We start from the raw sequence: 13,103 nt of genomic DNA on the forward strand, positions 1-13,103 counted from the left end.
GCATTGTCCTTCAACAGTAAATTCCTGCACCAGATCCACCTCATTCCACTCCATCCTCACAGCGTTTCAGGGAAAACAGCGGACCTGACTGGTTTCAGATAGAGAAATGTTGCCAGAGGCTTGACGGAGGGAAGCTTGGAGGGGGGGGAAACGAGAGTGATCCTTATCACAACTTTCCCTCTCGTCCGCCCGGTGATGTGCTGTGATTTACGACACTCTCTCCCCCTCTCCCTCTCTCTCTCTCTCCCTCTCGCCTGGCCCACGCTCCCTCCACCTCTCTCTCTCAGACAAACTCTCTCCAGCATTGGTGTGTTCTCATATGACGTGTGAAGCCCATTAATGTGACACTGCATTCAATTACTACAGTAAACAAACATGTAAAGCAATAAGCCGGTGCAAAAAGACGGAGGGGAAGTCACCCTATCCCTTTTTTCTCTCTTTCTCTCCATCCTTCCATCTTTCTCTATCTCCACTCTTCTACAGCTCCTTCTCTTCTCACATCTCCCATCATCACCTTCCTCCATCCTTCTTAATCCCCTTCTCTTTCTATATCTGCATTCCTTCATCTCTCATTCTCTCTGTTCTTGTCATCCATCTGCAGCTGGCTTTTTGCTGCAGCGACATCCCCCTCTCTCTGTCTCTGTCTCTCTCTCTCTCTCTCTCTCTCCCCCTCACACCTCCCTCTTTTCTTCTCCCACTTTCTCTCAGAAGGGAAATCACTGCACCACACCCTGATGGGGTTCTAGCTGCTCTCAATCAACCTCTGCGTCCTGCTCCAGATGTGTGTTATTATGAGAAAGAAAACCACGATGATGGTGATGATGATGTGGGGAGATTAACGGCCGGGGCAGCGTGCACGGCGATCTCGTGGCACACATCCCCACCAGACAGCGTCCGACACACACGTGCGCACAACATGTATGCGCACACAAACAGACACACACTCAAATAACAGCTGACTCCTGCTGCGTCATATTGTCCTCCTCTTTTTCTCTGTCTCGCTCTGTGCAACACACACACACACACACACACACACACACACACACACACACACACACACACGGCGACATGTGACTTAACTGCTGCGTCACACATTTTCTCTTTCACTCTGAAACAGACACACATCTGTCTGACTCAGATAAAAACACACACACACACACACACACACACACACACACACACACACACACATCCAGTAATGAAAGCAGACTGGAATTTTTGCCAGTGCTGCTGTTCTGGCTGCAGGAATCTGTGGGTGTGAGCTGGCTTTGTGTGTGTTGGCTGGACATTTGCAAACATAACATGTAGGACAATTCAAAGTACCTCACTGTGTTTTATAATTAGATATTAAACATATTATCAGTAGTACTGAAACTGGGTGACTTTTATTTATATTCATTAGACTGTTCAGGATGAAACTGATATGTTTGAACTGTTCAACTTTTCAAGTTCCCCTAAGAATAAGACTCTCTTTTCTTTCAGGTGCTTAAAACCAGCGTTCAAACCAAAGACATTAAAATTCATTAAAACTATTGAAAGCCCTGGCTTTGAAATTATCCTGGAAAAGTTGGCAGATCATGAAAAGAAAAAAAAAACAGTCACATTGTGATGAGGTATGACTTTGCACATATTCCTAATTAGACTGTATGGATATGTTTGGGGGTGGGGCAAAATTGATTCTTAGATGTACAACAATGCTCTCTTGAAAGACTTTATGTCTCCATGCAGAAAAGTCAATAATCAGACATTTAGAATGTAATTCTCAACATTATGATTTCCTGTAACAATTTTGTAAGACCAGACTGTACATTCCTCTGAACCCATTGGATGGTGTAACGGAGGTAAACATGTGCAGACGTTAGACAGTGTGGGGGAGTTTTTCTACAAGTTGTGTTTTGCTCGTCCCTCTCCTACGCACCTGTTGGGAAATAGATGTGCACTTTATTCCTTTGTTTACTGTTGTCTTAATAACAGATAATGGAGGTAAATTATTTAGAAAAACAAAGAAGGAAAACATAAATCATGTGTGGGAATCAACCATTTGAAGCATCAAGGCAGCAATAACTGTTTTACAGTCTCTCTAGGATGTTGCTATTGCAACAATTAATGCAAAATCAGCTAGGGATGCACAGATTTATCAGTTGAACATCTGTATTGGCCATCATTCGCCTTGCTGACTGCCATTGGCCTATCAGCAAAAAAGATGACACTCGCCGATGGCAGTGGCCAGTGTTGTCACATTAAATTTGCGCAGGCTAAAAAGCAGGGCTCCAGAATATCGGCCACAAAGGTAAATAAATGAGCACATACAAGAACAATACAATGACTGTTTGGCAAATGGGCTCTGTGATCCCACTGTTGTTTGAAGAAAAGCTGCTAACAAAGTTCCACTAATTCAGTGATGAATACATTTCATTTCCCATAAATTCTTCAGAATAAAAGTCCCCCGTACATACGTTTATTGTGAAGCAGGAAAATGAGAAATGTTGAGTTTTCATGCAACAACTTCACACAACTTCAAATCTGGCTGACAGCGAACATGAAACAATAAAGCAGATATCTAAAGTAAAAACAGGATGCAGGAGAGAAACTAAATTCCAAACCACAGAGATTCAGTTAGAAGCTACACAAGTACTGAGAGCTGAACACACAGAAAAACGAATTTCTCTCTGGTCTCCTGCAGACAGAGGGAAGGAGAGTCTCACAACACACAGGCTTGTTTGAGGGGAGAAACGGGTCGTTGAGCGGTTGGCTGCGGTTGGCCATACACCATTGCTACCTGCTTGAGGGCAGGCGGCCCAGCTTTTGGACCTACGGTGAAGAAGGTCCATCTCAACATAGCACGGCGCATCAAAATTGATAATGGAAACGCAAATTGCCGTGGCATGGCTTGACTTGACTATCCCTTACACAGCCAAAAGTGACAATGGAAAAGGCCCAAAGCAGAGTTCAAATGCACACACTTGCTAATGTGCCCTACTCATATGCAAAAGTGTTTCACATGATGTTTTTTGCAAAAATGCTGCAATTCATCAAAATTTTTCTCAATTTTTGACTCAACGTTCATCGTTGAGGCATGCGCAAAAAACAAAGTGTTCTTAATGAATTCAGCGTAATACGGGTGAGTAATTCATTTACAAATGGTTATTTTGAGGGTGAAGTATTCCTTTAAGAGTGGACTGGAGCAGAGTAAAAACAAACTATGATGTGTGGTGTTACTGAGAGGACATGCCGTACACGTAAAACAGCTTGACAACAGCTTGATAATGGTGTCAGTCCTTATTTTGTTATTGAATGCTATTCTCTGCCGCTGTATTGGTGTCAGTAGATTTTCAAATCATTTCCAGGCATTTTGCTATAATTGCACAACAGCACTGTGAAAACTGATAGTCATGTGCTAACAAGCAATCATTCAAAACTACTACATTGTAATAGTCACCACAACCATCTCATGCTGCTGCCGGTCTCTGCTCCGTGCTACAATTTCGCATATGTTTCCATCACGGTTATAATCTGAAGCACATGGGGATATTTGACCTTCTCAGTGTGTGAGTATTAGATTTCCCAACAGTGTGTACGTTCTCAGAGTTATGCACACACATACTAGACACACACAGACAAACACAGACAGGTTGTTCTGATCATACCTCCCTTCAGTAATGAAACCCATCTCCTTCCCATCTGCTGTACGCCTCCAGTAAAAATATTCCTCCTAATCTACAATAACAGCCTGCAGACATTCCTGCAGCCCCTTCCCAACCAGAGGGGAAAACTCTGTTATCAGAACCACTCCAGTGACTAACGTTCACACAGCAGGGTGGCCTGCTGGTTACAGAGATCATCATGTAACTAAGAGGTCACTTCTTTGAACTTCATCTCTGACAGCTTGTCCATCAATAGCGCATGTTCTGTTCTGACAGTGTTCATAAGCAAAGCAGGGGAGACCCTAAGCCCAATTTAGGAACAAAACCAAGCCAACTAGCTGGATTTAAGGAATACTCACTTCATTCAAGATCTGGTGCAATACAAGACCACCCAGATTTCATCCAAACAGGGACTTCCCTACAGCTACAACATATGATACTGAGAAATTTGAAAATGGAGAACCACTTTCAAAACCTCTTAATATATCCTCCATTTCCACAAAGTTTCTAAAAGCTTATTGTCAAGATTCAACAATAAATGCCTTAAAATGTGAAATATGAGTTCAAACCTAACAAATCTATGTTTTAAATTTTATGCTGAGTAACATAAATGACATTTATTGTAGTCAAACTTTTCTCACAGTATCAGCACAATGAACTTTGGTCACATCGTGTGATTCAAGTCTGCCGACGTCCCTGAACCCAGACTATCGCACGTAACCTACAGAAGGCATCTGTAGTGATGACATACATTGAAAATATTCATCTTAATCTACATCAACACAACCCCTGACATGTGTTTTGTCAAGAGCACACACACAAAGACACACCTGACTTCTTAATATATCCCTCAGCAGTTTTCTCACACACAGCTGGGTGGGGTCGAGTTACAGTTGGATCAAGAGACTTGACTGAGTGTGTGTGTGTGCATGTGTTAACCAAAAATGTGTGACCATCTCTGCAGTTTTTCTGAGGTTAGGGGTGAGGTTTAAGTAGTGGTCTTCCATTACAGGTCACCTCTGAGGACCAGTGTCTCCTGATTGGTTGGTTATTCTGGTTTATCAGACTACGTTCCAACACTCTCTTTTATAGGTGAACATGGAACTAGCATTGCCACTTTGTGAGTGTAAGCCTCTATGAACCAGTCAAATTGCAGTTACAGTTTACATCCATGACTGTCAAGACTCTGATGTAGCCATGACAGTTGAAAATGCATCAAAGAGGCTACAGATGTTGCTACAAAGAATTTTAAAATGTGGGTGCTTCAAACACATCTTCAGCCCAGCAGCACAGAAGATCTATACAATCAGCACAGTTTCAAGGTGGACTCACAAGATTAGTGTCACCAAATCAGTATCTGACCAAATGTCTTCCCTTCTATACCTGAGAGATGTTGAATAATAGCCAGAAAAGTGTTTTGTGCTGTCACAGTGATGTTGATCTTTGACCTTTTGGATATAAAATCTCTTCATTTCATAATTTTATCCTATTCACATTAATGTGTAATTTTGTCATAATTAGCTTGTGAATTCTAGAGTTTTGGCAACACGTTTTGTAAGGTCACAGCGACCTTGACCTTTGACCTATGACCAACAAACCCAATCAGTTTATTTCTAAGTCCATGTGAACATTGGTGCCAAACTTGAAGAAATTTCCTTGCGGTGTTCTTAAGACATAATGTTGACAACAATGAGACAGACAAGGTCACAGTGACCTTGACCTTTGGCCTGTGGCCACTAAAACCTAATAAGTTCACCCTTCAGTCCAACTGGACATTAATGCCAATTTTTTTTTTTTAAATTGCTCATGGTGTTCTTGAGATATCATGTGCACAACAATGAGACAAACAAGGTCACAGCGACCTTGACCTTTGGCCTGTGGCTACCAAAATCTAATAAGTTTGTCCTTCAGTCTAACTGGACATTTGTGCCAAATTTGAAGAAATTCCCTCAAGGTGTTCTTGAGATATCGTTTTCACGAGAATGAGACAGATGGGCAACCTGAAAACATCCTGTCTCAGCCACGGCTATTGCTGGTGTGGAGGCATAAAAAATCTGTTTAAATTGAAAGGGAAAGTCAGAAAGTGATTTATTTCTGATGGAGTTCCCAATACATGATTGTCCTGCTGTTACCCATCAAAATATACCAGACACCTGATATGTGCCAGAAGTGTCATGTCAGTTCAAAAACTCAGAGAGACTGAACACATCCACAAGCGCAACAACAGATGCATTTTCCGTCCAAAGCCATCAGTCTGCGACCTCTTACAGCTGTCACCAAGTCTCACAATCAAACTCTAAACAAAATCATAACCAAAGCACTGATCTTGTTAAATGTGTGCACTACTCATTAGACAGACATAAACACACAGTAACACTGTGAGCTGTCTGACCTTAAAAGGAGCATTTGTTCCCCACAAATTTCTGTGCAAATCACCTACCACCTCATTAAAATCCTGCTGGCCTCTGACGAGATCACTAGATGCTAATAGCTAATTATGCACTCTGAGCAGACAATGCACACCAAAGTATCCTGACTACTCTTCCAGCACAGTTGGCAGAGGAAAATGTCTGGATTGTGTGTTTCTGCAAAGTATGTTTCACACATATCAACATTTCTTAAGTGATATAGTTCAGACGACATGTAAGCAGAGTTTACATGTCACATTTCCAGCTGGGGGTTGTGGGGATGAAACTCTGTAGTTTGAGCCAAAATATGTTGTTTTCCTAACCATAACCAAGCTTTATTTGTGCCAGAACTTAACCACACCTTAACTACAGTGCTGGCACAACATGAAATCTAAAAATGAAATGTAATGTTTCAACATATTCACAACAAATGTAACATATCTGTGGTTTGTAGAACTGTACAATGCCAATATTTATTCTGACAACTGGGTCAGCTTTTCTGAGGCAAAGAATGACATCAACACAGTCTGGTTTCCCATTGGAAGAAAGGAGGGAAGACTAACTTGTTCTGAATTTCTGCAGCCTTGTTTTAGTTATGGTAGAAATACATATTGCTGCGGTGACTAATGACATCAGTATTGAGATGAGCGTTGAATTACAAATCTAAAACTGCTGCACACTAAAAAACACACACACACAACTGTCAGCAGTGTCATGTTTACATCACTCTGTGGGAAGAGACAGCATCTGGTGTGTGTGTGTGTGTGTGTGTGTGTGTGTGTGTGTGTGTGTGTGTGCGTGTGAGAGTAAGTGAGAGCTTTTGGATATGATTATATAGAGCCAGTCACACCCTGACTTGGAGTCATGCATCCACACACACACACACACACACACACACACACACAGCAAAATAACACTGGCAAGCCCAAACACAAATGGCCAAAAGACGCCACACCGTCCAGTTGAAACCACACTGACCTAAACACACATTACTCTGATGGTGTGACACTAACACACACTCACACACGGTAGAAACACACTGCCAGCAGTCCCGCCCTGACACATAGACAAACGGCTGGCAGTGTGTTTCTACCGTGTGTGAGTGTAGTTTGGATTATGAACAAAGAAAAAAAAAACTTAAAGTATGAAGAAAGTAGAGCACACTAACACACAAAACACATTTCAAAGTCACCTCTACATTCACTCCTATTTACAGTTATTCAAGTGTTCTATTATGTATGACACGCTGATGTGAGAAGAAGGCATAAGAGTGTAAGGTGGGTAGAAAGTGTAAAGCAAACACACACACACACACTTTTTGGAACTTCACACAGACACTGTCTCACACACACACACACACACACACACACACACACACACACACACACACACACACACCTACAGAAAAGAAACACATTCCCAGAACTCACCCCCACGCTCCTGTCTTGTCTCAAACTCTTTGTCTTTGCTTTAAACCCAACGTGTAAAGGTAGAGGACGAAGAAAGACAGACACCTCAAGACGACTGTGAAGGAGTGCGCCGAGTGAGAGGAAGAGGAGAGGGAGGAGGAGGAGGAGGAGCTGTTTGGCTAGCTAACAATCCTCTTAGCCTGGTTATGTCATGGGACCAAGCTAATCCTACCTTCACTGACTGACCAACACATGCACACACACACACATACACAGTGGCTGACTAACCAGCAGACTGACCAACACAGAGACATGCATGCAAACATGGTCGCTGACTGGCTAACCGAGGCCTCACCAACATGTACAAAGCAGTCTAGTCTGGGGTTGAATACAATAGCAACCGAGGTTGAAAATAGCTGTTAGTGATAAATAAATAGCTGCTAGCATGAGGTCAGCTGCTCTTTTTACCATATGACTCATTATTTTGTAGAGAGGATAACAGGATAACAGGATAAAGCAAGCTAGCAAAAGAACATGTTTAGCAAACGGCAATGACAAAAGGCTAATTCCTATTTACTCTTTACTCTCTGTGAATAAACATACAGTAATTATACTGTACATGGAGTGTGTACTATGTGTGTGTGTGTGTGTGTGTGTGTGTGTGTGTGTGTGTGCGTGTGCGTGCGTGTGGGTCTTCACATGGTTCTTACTGGTAGATAACTATAACATCATCACTGTCGCTAATCCATGTGCTAATCCACTAGACTGCACCCAGACAGATACATAGACACCACTATACCCATACATATTACTGTAAATATGTGAATACCCACACACACACACACACACTGAAATATTTTTAATATGTTATTTGCATACCCCGGATGACACTACTTTAAGATTATAGCCTATAAGATGCACTGGTGTCTATACTTGCACACTGGACACAATTATTCTTCTTAAGTTCACAGGGTTCCGAACTCCGGTCTCCTGGGCAAAGTCCTGTGTTTTGTGACACGCCCACCACCCCAACCTGCAACTTTAGCAGACAGCTTCCTCCTTGATGCTTTATTCCTGTCAGCGCTTTGGTCACATGGTCGCAGCCTTCCCAAACATGTGGATAACACATTAATTACTAGCTCCATATGTACAAATGTGCTTGTAACGTTAATGCTTTTCACTTAAAGTCTGCCAAATATGACAACGAGCAATTTAAGATTATATTAAAGGAGTATTTCAATATATGGGGAAATGAAGAAACAGCTTTATGTAGCCTGGCTCTGTCTTAAGCACCCTTAAAGCTCACATTTTTTACTCTTGGACAGGGCTAGGCTAGCTGTATCCACCAGTTCCCTGTGTGCATGCTATGCTAAGCAAAGCTAAGTATTCATTTTTTTTAAGAATTCGCTTCATTAAGAAAGACGATGACAAGACGGCACAGATGTCGTTAAACACTTCCTGTGACTAGTATCAATATGCAATAGCGTAATGTTACTATGGCTGGATTTAGGAAAACAAACATGGTGATGACGTAGGTCTACCTTAAAATGACTCAATATTCACCCAAAGTTCACAGGGTTCTGAACTCCAGTCTCCTGGGGAAAGTCCTGTGTTTTGTGACCCACCCACCACCCCAACCTGCAATTTTACCAGACAGCTTCCTTCTTGATGCTTTATTCCTGTCAGCGCTTTGGTCACATGTTCTCAGCCTTCCCAAATATGTGAATAACACATTAATTACTAGCTCCATATGTACAAATTTGGGTGCATTACTTTTCCTAGAAAAGCGTACGAACACTGCATTAGAGAAGCCTGGTGCACTTGTGTCCGTGTGTGTGTATGTTTGTGTGTGTGTGTGTGTGTGTGTGTGTTTGACATAGGACTAAGACGGAGGGCCCTATTTTACATCCGTCACAAAGTGTCGCACAGCCCAACTTTCATTGCTAGTTTCACACTGATGCAGTTATTTTCACCTAACTGTGCGCTTGAGGGTGTGTAGGTCTTAAAATGAGGTGTGGTCAGGGGCATTGTTGGTGCATTGTTCGTCTGAGGCAGCAGAGAGTGATTGCGTCATTGACCAACAAAACCCTGGTCTAAAGACAGAGTGGCGCAGTATTTTCCTGCTATTTAAAGGACGCATTATTCAGATAGTAAGATGCTCCTACAGAGGTGGGTCCACTCTGCTTGTTACACACATAGGGACACGCGAATGGGTTGCCGGTAGGCGAAATAAGACATCCATAATGAGGAAAATATTAATGACATTCTATAAAATGTCAACATAGCAGAGATCAGAGCAGAGCTGCAGAGCTGCTGTCTGATTCCTCATTAAGAGAGGCACTGTGTGCATGCAATGTACGAGGAGCAATGTAACTTCATTGAGTATTTCAGAAGTTAAAAGTTTAGTTATGTTTTCTCTGCCAAGTTTATAACTACAGTTTTCAGTTTTGATCTTCGTTGCAATGACATTACTGCTCTTACTGCAGTACTCTCAGCAGAAAACTGCTCCCTGCTCAGATTTGAGTCCAACATGTAAACAGCGATGCACCAAGTCCAGGCACTCTTGGCTTTTAAAGAGCAAGAGAGATGACACTCTGATTGCTGGAATTCACGTTACACCCACACCAATTTACTGATAAAGGGACAAATTACAACCCTCTTTGCCCCTTGTGCCTTACTTTGGGCCCAGATTATGCACCGTTTAACTAGCAAAAGCAGAGTTGGACATGCTCTAAATCCACTTTTGCCATGCACTTCAGACCATGCAGTATAGACTGTTTGAAAAGGTCCCAAAGACTCAATTAAAAAATAGCTACAAATGTTACACTACTAAGCAAAATGTCTCCATGCTGTGGCTTCTTTTTAACCTTTTCCCAAAATATCAAACTATTCTTTAAAGATTGTTTGCATAATACAGCTTTAACCCTTGAGACCCCTTAAAAATGAATGTACACATTTGTCCCTTAGGGTGTTTCTAGGTTTGAGGGGGCTTGTTTTGGCAATAGGTTCACATATCTCAAAGGTAAAACACAGGGTCTGATGAACAGTGTTTTTTCTATGCTTAAAGGTACTGGTATTCTGGACATTAAGGTTTAGAGATACAATAGCATTTGGTAGATCTGACTTTTCTCATGCTCTGAAGGCACAGCCTATAAACTATACGTGTGTGTGTATGTGTGTGTGTGTGTGTGTGTGTATTTCTCATTGATCACAGCAGGATAAATTCAGGTACAGGCCTTCGCCACAGACGTATACTGTAGATGTTGGAGACAAACTGAAGCTTTCAGCAGTATCATTAGCAGTGTAGAGATCTTTATATAGACAATGCACAATAGATCCTGGACATTGAGACTGAGCTAATTAGAGATGCATAACGCAGCCTGTCCTGCACCCTCAGCCCAGCCAAGCCCAGCTCCAGTGTGTGTGTACGTGTGTGTGAGTGTGTGTGTGTCCACCTACCCTGTCATTAGCACTCTCTGTCGCTTCTGTGGTCCAGCTCTGCTCCAAAGGCTGCGGACTTCCTGAATATAAATGAACAATGAAACATGAAATATTGAAATGAAAACGGGCAGAGGTGAGCGAAGCCTTGTGGCGTGGCAGACTGCTCAACATGCGACTGACTGCCTTGGCCTTTAATAACCATTCAACGTGTGTAAATTAGCTTAAAGACAAATGGAGGGGCAACATCAGTCTTAGGGTGAGGAAAGTCACATGTCCTTTATAGTGCATATAAAATATAAATTAACTATTACCATCAAAATGGTTATGTATTGCAAATATATTGATACTTTTTTTTTTTACAGTCTTTCATAGTGTGTGTACTTATCAATCATGTTTTTGTGTCAGTATTCTACAATGCACTCTGGTGAAGTGTGTGTCCTTGTTAGCCCTGTCCTTATTTATATTCTGTCTTTCTTCAGGATGCAGTGGATGTTGCTGGCAACTTGCCTGCTATAACAACACTGAAACACAGAGGACAAGGTGTTTCAATAAAAATGACTCTGCAAAGGCTATATATGGCTATGACAGAAGATCAAAAACATCTGTAAAAAATATATTTTTAAAGTATGGCTAAAGATAAAAACAAATTAAAGGGATGGTTCAGATTTTCTGAACTGGGGTTGTATGGCGTACTTATCCATGGAAAGTTTATTAAATCCAGTAGAGAAGAAGCAGAGAAGCAGGCTGGAGTCTAGCATGGAAGCTAAACAATGTACTGCTGTGGATGGGGGTTCAGCAACAAAATGTATTTTAGCTGCCTAAAACAGCTAAAACAAAATCAATATCAGTTTCATGTATGCTACATTTAGAATATTTTCCCTGGTATACCTTAATGTCAGACAGTGATTTCCAAGGTAAAATGAGGCCACTATATCGCTCTCTTCAAAGCTAGACTCCATTTAGAAAAGCAGTGATTTAACATTGCTGAAAACGGGAGCTACTGCCCTACTGCTGCCTCTAACAGTTAGAGGTTAGTGTTTTTGTTTGAAATTGGTGTTTAAAAGGGTTACTTTGGATTCACCAAAATCACAAAATACCACAAACTTACTAAGTGTTCAAAGCAATGGTAGACCAGCAGTTCCCGTGTTCAGTGAGGTAAAATTACTGTTTCTGTCAGTGGAGTTTGGTGGCTATGATGAGAGTACAGACAGGGAATGATGCCTTCAGCAGCATCGCATCAGAACAGGCTGTCTGATGGCAACGCAGAGCAGTGAAAATACTCTTAATATAGCGTACACTTAAACTAATAGAGATTTTTTTAGGTTTGGACTTTTTTAAAATGGCTAAAATAAGTTTTGTTACTGGCCCCCATCCATAGCAGTACATTGCTTAGCTTCTGTTTCAGATTCCAGCCCGCTTCTACAAACTGGGGATGTGCCAACTGACACTGGCTGTATGTAACAAACTGACTATGGATAAGGACCCTATACAACCTCACTCCACCTTTCTCCCTGGGTATAATCTATAAATAGCATCATTCCTTTTAAATCTACTAAAACCAGACAGGCTCAATCTGGGCTAATCCCACACGGCTCTGAGTTTCACCTCCAGTCAATAGAGCAGTCAGTGCAGTACTTATCTTTCAACTGAGCTGATAAAATAGTACCTTACATTCAAGAGATAACTTAAAGCAGTATTTACATTCAATTAAGCAGTTATTTAATTACTGTAGATTTAACAGAGAAGCTATCACACAACAGTATGCTAATAATAAAGAGTGAGTTGTGGTGACAGGCAGAAATATAGCATCATTAGTTGCAGTGGGGCTGAATTCACTTACGACTAATGAATTACCTCTGTTCCATCCCAATACAAACATTTCACTCTCCATTACAGGGCTGATTATTTGGTAGGAGAGTGGTGTATGTGTGTACTTGTGTGGGAGGTGCAAACTTGCCACAGGCACCTTCAAGGAGCCACAGAGGGCAGATGATGTTAAATTAGCCTGGGAGAACGTATTACATTTGGGCAATGTGTTGCTTGCGGTTCTTAGAGAGCAATCGAAGGTTTAAGAAGTGGTTTTGTGATAATAGGCGAAGAGCCAACAACAAGCTGGCAGCAAACTGCAAGGACAGTTTGCGTGCTGCAGGGGGACATCGACCAGCCATTGACAATTACATGTTGAATGGCATTTATTCATA

At 41.7% G+C, this 13,103-nt stretch overlaps 1 protein-coding gene across 4 annotated transcripts in view; it reads right to left on the reverse strand.

Moving 5' to 3' along the window:
• Positions 1–13,103, reverse strand: part of LOC126401253 (apoptosis-stimulating of p53 protein 1-like) — a 78,772-nt gene that overhangs the window by 34,699 nt on the left and 30,970 nt on the right. For all 4 annotated transcript variants that reach the window (XM_050062392.1, XM_050062394.1, XM_050062391.1 and 1 more), the window contains exon 4: positions 10,921–10,982. In XM_050062392.1, coding sequence (XP_049918349.1) covers positions 10,921–10,982 — 62 coding nt within the window. The remainder of the gene's footprint in view (positions 1–10,920; positions 10,983–13,103) is intronic.

The sequence above is a fragment of the Epinephelus moara genome, chromosome 14 (genome assembly GCF_006386435.1).
Source record: "Epinephelus moara isolate mb chromosome 14, YSFRI_EMoa_1.0, whole genome shotgun sequence".
Taxonomy (NCBI): Eukaryota; Metazoa; Chordata; class Actinopteri; order Perciformes; family Serranidae; genus Epinephelus; species Epinephelus moara.